General features: G+C 39.3%; 2 protein-coding genes across 2 annotated transcripts in view; both read left to right on the forward strand.

Moving 5' to 3' along the window:
- kiaa0586 (KIAA0586 ortholog) overlaps positions 1-1,979 on the forward strand; it is a 22,377-nt gene extending 20,398 nt beyond the window's left edge. Inside the window, 1 exon segment of the mRNA XM_037694681.1 lies at positions 1,736-1,979. Within this exon segment, the coding sequence (XP_037550609.1) occupies positions 1,736-1,884 (149 nt within the window). The 3' untranslated portion in view covers positions 1,885-1,979.
- A 3,309-nt stretch (positions 1,980-5,288) lies between these two features.
- dact1 (dishevelled-binding antagonist of beta-catenin 1) overlaps positions 5,289-10,303 on the forward strand; it is a 7,676-nt gene continuing 2,661 nt past the window's right edge. Inside the window, exons 1-3 of the mRNA XM_037694698.1 lie at positions 5,289-5,644; positions 7,589-7,718; positions 8,053-8,166. Of these exons, the coding sequence (XP_037550626.1) occupies positions 5,426-5,644; positions 7,589-7,718; positions 8,053-8,166 (463 nt within the window). The 5' untranslated portion in view covers positions 5,289-5,425. The remainder of the gene's footprint in view (positions 5,645-7,588; positions 7,719-8,052; positions 8,167-10,303) is intronic.

Here is a 10,303-nt window from a genome sequence, read left to right on the forward strand (position 1 = left end):
TTAACACATCACTGCAGTCAGTAAACACATCACTGCAGTCAGTAAACGCATCACTGCAGTCAGTAAACAAATCACTGCAGTCAGTAAATGCATCACTGGTCAGTAAACGCATCACTGCAGTCAGTAAACAAATCACTGCAGTCAATAAATGTATCACTGGTCAGTAAACACGTCACTGTAGTCGGTAAACACATCACTGTGGTCAGTAAACATATCACTGATCAATAAGCACATGACTGGTCAGTAAACACATCACTGTAGTCAGTAAATGTGTCACTGGTCAGTAAACCCATCACTGTGGTCAGTAAACACATTACTGGTCAGTAAACACATCACTGTAGTCAGTAAATGTGTCACTGGTCAGTAAACCCATCACTGTGGTCATTAAACACACCACTGGTCAGTAAACACATCACTGCAGTCAGTAAACATATCATTGGTCAGTAAACACATCACTGTAGTCAGTAAACGCATCGCTGTGGTCAGTAAAAGCCTCACTGGTTAGTAAATGTGGACTCATGAGGGTTTTTTGTTCGTTTGGAGGTAAAGTCTGTTTCTTTGTATTTTTAGTTTTCATAGCTTGAACGTTTCATCGAGCTGCAGCAAAGCTGCATTGTTGTTGTGTTGCCATGGAAACAGAGAACGAGCAAGGCCACAGCACAGTTTCAATCAATTTCTTTCTTCAGGCAGAAAGCAGCATTTTAACTGTCTGTGTGTTTTCTTTTCACGGTGTGTTTTGTTCAGATGTTCTGTCATCTTTTCTTTTTAAAGATGGACACATTAAGGCACGTTCAGCAGAAACTGAGGTCAGACGTTAGAGGCTCTCTGAGCAGACCCGAGTGTTTCCACATCCCTCAGTGTTCAATGTAACCTTCACTTCGCTCATCACACCCAGCTCCTTAAGCTAATCTGTGAAAGCATCTCTCTATTTTCCCTCTGTGTCCCTGCACCTCTTCAAGCTGCTGGACTGGATCTGAACATTGGACTGATTTATCTGAGAGTAGAAAGAGCTGGAACGTCTGATAGAAACATCTGAATGTTCTTCTCATCCAGGAACCTTGAGAAAAACAACAGCTTACAATGAAAGAAAAACATTTTTATCAAATGATTTAGTACAAAAAATTGTGATAAATGTGAGAAGTTAGCTGAAGTCTTTCACAAATACCAATGTGTTCAGGAACAGAGACAGCAGCAGATTTGATGTGTTTGAGTCCCTCAAATACTGGACTCTAATCCAAACTGTAGATCTCAGTGGTCCAGAGGGAATTTACCAGGTCAATATGGGCTCAGATGGGTTCTGGATAAAGAGCCAATTAAGGCTTTAAGGTGAGCAGAAAGATTTTAAAATCAATAACAGGGAGATGAGACTGTTGGGTTTGAGTTCGTCTGCAAAATTCTGATCACAGTTGGACTATTTTTCATACCTAGTTTAGAGAAAATGACCCAGAATTTAAGACAAGTAACATTAAAGTCCTCAAGGCTGGAGGAAGTTTATATAACATGTATAACAATGGTAGCACTAACCCAGTAATCTGGTGGAACCAGCATGTTCATAAAGAACAGAAGGAGACCAAAGACTCATCCCAGTGGAACGCCACAAGTTAGTTGTTCTACAAAGTGAATGATGGGTTCTCAAACAAATTCTTACCTTTGATTTGATTCACAGGAAACTTCATATTTGTTTATGAAAGCATCCAGACTGTTGTAAATAAATTTAGACTGTTTGTTTGAAAAGCAGGACAGCAGGAGAAAGAGGAAAAGCAAGGAGGAGTCATGAAGATGGACACCTTCTTGCCAACCATCAGACCCCCGGAGGAGCAGGAAGGGAGGGAGCGCCCCAGTGCTGCAGCAGATACAGACTCCTCCACCAGCGATGTCTTCTGATCAAACAGGACAGATGTTGGTCTCATCTCTGGTCAGCCAGATACACTTCCTGTCACCTGAGACTTCCTGTCTCATGTTACTTCCTGTTTCCTGTGACCACCTGTTAAGGATGAAGTAAAATGGCTTCTTGTAGTAAAACTTTCACATAACTTCTTCACCTCGAACATTATTTGTAGATGAATTTATTTTTCTCTGATTAACAATTAAGAGAATTAAATAATTATTGATCATGTGATGTTTTTATTCGCTCGTCCAAAGGTGGACAGGTTATGGTACGGTCTCTGTCTGCCTTGTCCCGCCCATAACTTCTGATTTCCTCAAGCAAATTTAATGATCTTCATACACATATACATCATCACTAGAAGGAATGTCTTGTACACATTTCATTACCCCTGAATAAATGTCAAGGTCACAAATCAAGGTCAAAGTTCAAAAAGTTCTTGTCTTTCCACTGCTATAGATTGTTGTATAATAGTTTGTTGACGGGCATGTAATGTGCCATATACGTTACTCTTGTTTTTATTTAGATGTGGACACGGGTTCAAACAACAAACCGAGTTAAATAAACCAACCAGGATCAGTTAAGTCATTTTTATTGCAAACTTTGCACAAAGGCAGCAGCTCCTTGCATTGGGAAACAAATTAAATCCACCGTCATCTCATCGTAGTCGCTATTATACAATCAGGAGAGTGCAAAATGTTTCACTAAAGAAGAAAGGAGAATAAAACCAACCCAATTCTGAAAAAAGGTTGGGATGATGTGTAAAATGTACATAAAAGCCAAATGCAAGGATTTGAAAATTCCATAAACTCATATTTTGTTCACAGTGGCTCATGTAAACACATCAAATGATTAAAGTAACAAAGTTCACCATTTTAGGAACAAATGTGAGAAGCCTACCCCCTTCTTAATGTTGTAGAGACCCACACTGAAGTCAGCTGTGACATGAACAGGAAGCTTACCTTCACAATAAAAGCACAAAGTTAGAGGTAAAATATTTTCTGGTTCAATCAAAACCGTTTGATGTTTGAACCCAACAAAACAAATCTTTATTTTTAGAGTTCAGTCAGTTATTGATCGCAGGATTGATTCCCTGAGGCGCTGTGTGCAGATTGATGTTCTCAATGAACTGCAGCTTTAACGAAGCTGTCAGAGACTAACTGATCTCAGGCCTGAGGCGAGGACGAAGCTTCACGTTCAGGAGAACTTCAACAAGTTCCTGTTTGGGTCCAAATCCTGATACGTAAAACACCAACAGATCAAAAACAACACATACTGTATTTATCTGACCCAGATTACCAAGAAGAAGCAGAAACTGTGGTCCAGACGTGCTGGATGGAAATCAGAGGTAAATTTAACATCTCAGACCCTCAGGTTTAAATCAATCATTCTTCACGGTTCTTCATCATCCTCCTTGTCTCCAGGTCCATTTTGTCCTGTCATCTTTTTTTTTTTTTTTTTTTTTACAACAAGCAGCTGCTGAGTTTAGTTAAAACTCTTATTTTCTCTCTTTGTGTTTAAATGTGTTCAATAATCTGTCACAATCCAGGGATGGACTTTTATGGGGTGCCATTTGTAAAGATACACAGTCAAAAAGTAACATCTATATTTTGTTTTATTTAGCCTTTAATGTGAGAAAAAGTATTTTGTTTTGTTTTTCAAAGTCATATTTTCACCATGTTATTCATACATTTATAAATGTCATAGTTCCAGAATAAATATTTAATTTACAAGCTAAATATTTAATTTAAGAACTAGATGCTTAACTTGCAAGTTAAATATATAGTTAGTAAACTAAATATTCAGGTGTAAATTAAATGTTTAATTTCCAAGCTAAAAATTTAATTTCCAAGCTAAATATTTAATTCCTAAATTAAATATTTAATTCCTAAATTAAATATTTAATTTGCTAACTAAATATTTAACTTGCAAGTTAAATATTTAGCTTGCAAATTAAATACTTGGGTGAGAGTTAAATATTCAGTTAGAAAATTAAATATTTATTTTGGAAATTAAATGTTTAGCTTAGAAATTAAATGTTTAGTTTTGAAAATAAATATTTAGCTTGGAAATTAAATACTTAATTTACACATTAATTAGTTTACTAACTAAATATTTAACTTGCAAGTTAAATATTTATTTTGTAAACTAAATATTTAGTTTGGAACTATGACATTTATAAATGTATGAATAACATGGTGAAAATATCCATCCATTATCTTTTACCCACTTCTTCCATTTTTGGGTCACGGGGGTCGCCGGTGCCCATGTCTGGCAATCACTGTGCGAGAGGCGAGGTACACCCTGGATGGATCGCAAGTCCATCACAGGGACACAGAGACAAACGAGACAAACAACCGTTCACTCTCTCACTCACACCTAGGGACAATTTAGAGTTACCAATCAGCCTAACATGCATGTTTTTGGTCTGTGGGAGGAAACCCACGCATGCATGGAGAGAACATACAAACTCAACCCAGAAAGGCCCCTGGACCGGGATATTGAACCATTGACCTGCTCGCTGAGAGGCAGCAGCTCTACCAGTTGTGCCACCGTGCTGCTGGTGAAAATATGACTTTGAAAAAAACAAAAAACTATTTATATTTTCTTATTAAAGGTAAATAAACCAAATTATTGCTGTTATTTTTTGACTGTGTAACTTTACAAATGGCACCCCATAGACTTTCACAGTCCAGTTCCCCTAAAGGTTCTTGTGTGAGGAGATTCTCCTGAACCTGGACTAAGTCTCTGGTGATTCTGTAAAACCAGTTTAGAGTCTGGACAAGCTCTTTGGGTATTCCTCGCCAGCCTCGGGAGCAGAAAAAAAGATTACCTCTGTAGTCATGGCAACGCAACCCCGCCTCTTCCATCACTAGTGTGCTTTTAACAGGTCTGAGATGGACCCAAAGATGTGGACTGAAACTGGATCAGGTCTGAACCCAGACCAGGTCTGAGCTGGACCCAAAGATGTTGACTGAAACTAGATCAGGTCTGAGCTGGACCCAAAGATATGGACTGAAACTGGATCGGTTCTGAACCCAGATCAGGTCTGAGCTGGACCCAAAAGATAGGATCTGAAACCAGAACGGTCTAAACCCAGATCGGGTCTTGGACACGTGGACTGACGGACAGAATCAGCTGTTAAATTCAACAAAATGTTTTATTTTGAAAGGACTGACAGGAAAAATACGTTGTGTGGATGACGTCACTCCAATGGGCAGCAGTCTGGGTGAGGGGGCGTGGCTCAATGGTTTTGGTCGGAGTCTGGATCTGATGGATCAGCGGGTCCGGAGGAGGGTCTGGGAGGAACAGCTGTCTATCCGGTGGTTTTGGTCCGGGTTGGATTCGTTCCGAGACCTGAAGGACTAACTGGATTCATCTGGATCTGGACTGACCTGCAGAACCGTTTCCCGCTGGCTGGGTGGTGGGTTTTGTATCGGAACCAGATTTGTGGGTGGGGGGTCCGCAGGAGTTCTGGTCTCACCACGATGCTCCAGAACTCCTTCGAATCCGGTTCTGGTTAATCCTCCAGAGAGACACATGCCGCAGTCCGAACCCTCCAGGCGGGACCGAGCTCCGGACCGACAGGATGCCGAGCGGTCGGGCTCGGTTCGGGACCGTCTGGAGCTGATCGGCTTGGTGCTGGGAGAACTGGACTTCCTCCGGCAGAGACAGGAGCTGCTGGTCCGGACCGCCCTGCAGGAGGAGGAAGAGGTCCTTGAGGCTCAGCTGGACTCAGAGGAGAACATCCTGGTTCTGGTAGGTCCCAAGCGGTCTACAGAGACCAGACTTGAAAATCAGGTCGAGGAGGGGATTCAAAATATAAAATAAAAATATTTAAAACATAAAATAATAAAAGCAAATATTATCAAATTTATTAGGATCAAAAACAAAATTGTTTTGCTTATCAGCTCTTCCAGCTCTTATCCCTTCAGCTTTTATTTTGACAGAAACATTAGATTTATACAAATATTGTTTTAGAACATTTTGGTTTTGTTATTTTTCCTGTAAGAAGTGGTCTGAGCTGTACAGGAAGTGCTACAGCTACCTGCTGCTGTATGTGATGAAGAGTACCATCACCCACACATCCCTGGACTGGTTTTGTCTCCATCTCCTGGGTCGTACTCGGTCCAACTCAAATCCATCAGATCCCTCCCGTCACTTCAGGTGTGCCTCAGAGCTCCGTACTTGGTACCTTTCTTTTACCCTTTGTCTTTCTGTCTGTACATATTGTGAGCTCGATAATAAAAAAAATAAGTGAGGTACCGACTTCCATTTTGGTGTGTAGTTGCATCTTGGCATAAAAAAGTTTCCCTCAAAAACTGGGTTGCCAGTCAGTATCCATGGCTACCACCATATCTACAGTATATGCAGTAGTCCACTAATTGAAGCTAACTTTTTGTTTTGCAAATTATCATTTTCACTAACTTTGGAAACTGTTAGCGCAACATTTAGCTTTCGTTAAATTGGATTACGCTAACGTTAGATCCGCTAACAAAATTCACACATTTGTTCCCATCTGTTGGGCTCAAAGAGGCCGTTGTGTGTTTTTACGTTTTTACGTAGCTCGTTCAGCAATTCTTATTCTGTTTCTACAATTCATAAATCAAAATGTTCAGCTCATTCAGGACATTCCTGCTCTGACTTTTGGTATTTACGTTTAACTTTTTGAAACATTTATCTTTGTATTTTTGTACCATGTTTTCCTCATTGACAATGAATGGAGCTCTCTTCACATCCTTCAAACTCTTCGAGCTGTTTACAACCTGTTACTGCTCCTTTCAGCTTTTGTTCTGGTTTAGCTCCTTTCAGCTTCTTTCTGCTTGTTTCAGCTTCCTTCAGCTCCTTTTTTTTCATTCAACCTTTATTTATACAGGTTAATCCCACTGAGCCTCTGGGACTCATAAGAGAAACCTGATTTTAACAAAGAGTGATGACAACAATAGACGATCATAAAGGATGCGTACAAATTGAGATTTTTTTTCATCTTTCTGCAAATTTGAGTCTTTTTAATTACTTTTTTTGGCTAATTATCTCCTTTCTGTCTTATATTTATTTATATAATTTTCAATTTTTATGCTTCTTTCTGCTAATTTTATCTTTGTAGCTTTTCAGCTTTAGCTCATTTCAGCTTTTTATCTGTTCAGCCTCTTTCTGTTTATTTCACCTTATTCTGCTCCGTTCATCTTGTTTGTACTAAATTCACATTTTCTGTTCTTTTTTCAGCCTTTTTCTACAAAATTTAGCTTTATTCTACTTTTTCAGCTATTTTTAGTTTATTTCTTTTATTAATTTTAGCCTTTTTCTGCTCATTTCAGTTTCTTTTAAGCTAGTTTCAGATTTATTTTGTTTATTTTCTCTCTTCTTATTTATTTTGCTAATTTCTGCTACATCTGCTCTTCAGCTTTTTCTATTTCAGCTGTTTTTCTACTATATGTACTTTCAGCTTGTATTTTCCTGCTTTCAGTAAATGTCAGCTGTTCCAAATCAGTTTGCATTGACAGTTTAGCTATGAAAGCTTTCCAGCTGGTTTCAACTAAAATCATTCAGCAACACAGTCACAGGAAATGATGTTCCTCTGGTTCTGAAGAATAAAGGTTTGTAGGTCAGCTCAGAGTTTCAGCTGATTTAACTCTTTTAGCGTAGGAGTCTTGTTTTTTGATTAGCTCAGGAGGAAAATGTGTTTTTATTTGTTTCTGTCAGAACCGTCTGAGGTGGAGAGACGCTGCTCTGATCACTCAGCTCCACCAGCTGGACCAACAGATCCAGGAGCTGCGACTGAACCCCGAGGCGTCTCAAGTCCAGCCGGAACCTGACAGCAGACCGAGTTCCGGTAATTTGTCTCAGCTCATTTAATTCTCTTGACCGACGGGCTCTCTGAGAGTCTAACAGGCGAAGAAGATTAGCAGAAACTTCTCAGATCAAAAGATCTGACAGAAAATCCTAATCTTTCAGATGAAAACAAAGTTCAAATAAAAACTCTGTTTCTGGGAATAAAGTTGAATTTATTACATAAAAAAAACTTGGAGGTAAAACAAAAATCTGAGCTAGAAAAAGGTTAAAATTAGAAGATTAAAGGTTTGTAGGTCTGTAGGTCTGTCTGTGGGCCTGTCTTTAGGTCTGTTCTTAGATCAGATGATCAGCTCTTTGTTTCGTCTCTCCTCCAGGTTTCTACGAGTTGAGTGATGGGACGTCTGCCTCGCTGTCCAACTCGTCTCACTCCGTCTTCAGTGAAGGTTTCAGCTCAGCAGCCGACTCTGAAGGACCCCTCCCATTCAAAGGTTAGTCCCTGAGTATGGATAGACAGGACCCTCAAGTCCAAAGACAGGACCCCTCCCGTGTCTGACAGAGAACCCTCTGGAGTCATAGGCAGAACTGAGGATCCAGATCTCCTTAGCCCAGATCGACTCTGCTAAGACCAGGTGTCTGTTAGAATACTACGTGTTGATCAGCTGTTGATCAGCTGTTGTTGTTTTTGTTTCCTGGATGCTCAGTTCAGCTCCTGTCAGACCTAAACTCTTCATATTTCTGTACAGACATTTTATCTTCAAAGTGTTTGTTCTTGTCTCAATAAACTGTCTCCAGAGTCAAAATGTCCTCAGGGACAGTAAAAAGTCAAACTTCCACCTGCAGCTTGTCTTGGACGTGCAGTGAGACTTTTCATGGCAGCAACAAGCTTTTTACCTGCTATGATTTAACACCGGGATGTTTAACAGAAATCCTGTTCTCCATTAGACGAAACAGATTGTATGACCCCCCCCCCACCCCCCCAACCCCCCGGGCTGAGTGTTTGAGTAAAACCAGGAGGAGGAAAAGGACTTCAGTTCATGTTAAATATCTGCAGCAGCTGGTTTTCCTTTAAACCTTCTGTCTGTTTTTGATTTATAAAATGGACATTTGTGGCTTCAAACTTTATTTGAGACAAAAAAAAGTCTAGACAGCATTTCTAAAAAAAACCTGGAGTTGTTGGAAAAGGTGAACATGTTTTATTACCAGAAACAAAAGAAACAGTAAGCACAAAAAAAAGCCTAATTGACAAAACATACCAATTCTTTAGAAATGATTTAAACCAAACAAATTTACTTTTTCTGCAAAAACTCTGAAAGCAGAATGATTCTGCTGAACAAAAAGAAAACTGTCGCTAAAATAAGCAGAACTGCAGCTTTAAGGAAACGTTTTAAAAACTGTAGATAAAAGCAGAAGCTAGCAAACAAAAAGCTAAAAGAAGCAAAAGGACAAAAACAGAGCCAGTAGCCGAAGAAGATTTCAGAGAAAATTTTAATAAAAAATAAAATAAATTAAGTAAAAATAAGTAAAGTTTTTATTTAAAATAATAATAATAATAATAAAGTTCTTAGAGGATTTGAACAGATTTCAATACATTTCTATGATAAAAATGTTTATAAATAAAGGTAAATTATTCAAAAATATAAAAGTTTTAAACAAGTTTGGTTTGTGAGAGATCTTCACTCTCAGACTGCAGGATTACTTGTGGTTCCTAGAGTTTCCAAAAGCAGAACGGGAGGCAGATCTTTCAGTTATCAGGCTCCTCTCTTGTGGAACCAACTTCCAGTTTGTGTCCATGAGGCTGACACATTGTCCAGTTTTAAGACTGGGACTAAGACTTTCCTTTTTGATAAATCCTATAGTTAGGATCAGCTTGTTATGCTGCTATAGGCTTAGACTACTAGAGGACAAATTGACATTATTTCCTTAAATGATTTTTTAAAATGGAATAGTTTTCATTTTATACTATTTCTATCTTAACGTGATTCTTGACCTGCCATTGTGTATCTGTTCCTCTCAAACCAGCTGGTCGAAGCAGATGGCCGCTTGATACGAGCCTGGTTCTACTAAAGGTTTCTTCCTCATGAGGGAGTTTTTCCTTTCCACTGTCACCTTCTGAGAGTTCTGCGATGGAGTTAAATTTAAAGCAGTCTGCTCCTCAGATAAATAATGTTGTTAACTTATGTTTATATACAGTAGTAGCTCTTTGCCACCAGCAAGCGCTCTTGGCCACGCCCATTTCTCCGCTCTACATGCTGAACAGCTGTTCAGCTGCAGCAGGAAGTTTATCCTGCAGTGTGGGCTGCACAAAGCCGCAGGAGGTGCTAAATAATTTAAAATAATTTATTTTAAATAAAAACTGCATGATGATCGTGCGACTCATCCATCAATCAGGCAATTATGTGTCATGTCCAAACTGATTTTGAAAAACCGCGATAGAGCGAGTTCGCAATAAACGAACTACGAAGTAGCGAGGGACTACTGTATATGAATGTTTCTGTTCATTGCCCTGAGACTGATGACTTCTGTTGTGACTTGATGCTAAAAACTGAATTGAATTGTGTGACGTCGTCTTCAGCTGGTTTTAAACACGTTTGGTTCGTGTGACGTCGTCTTCAGCTGGTTTTTAAC

This window comes from Nematolebias whitei, chromosome 21, assembly GCF_014905685.2.
Source record: "Nematolebias whitei isolate Nwh7 chromosome 21, NemWhi1, whole genome shotgun sequence".
Taxonomy (NCBI): domain Eukaryota; kingdom Metazoa; phylum Chordata; class Actinopteri; order Cyprinodontiformes; family Rivulidae; genus Nematolebias; species Nematolebias whitei.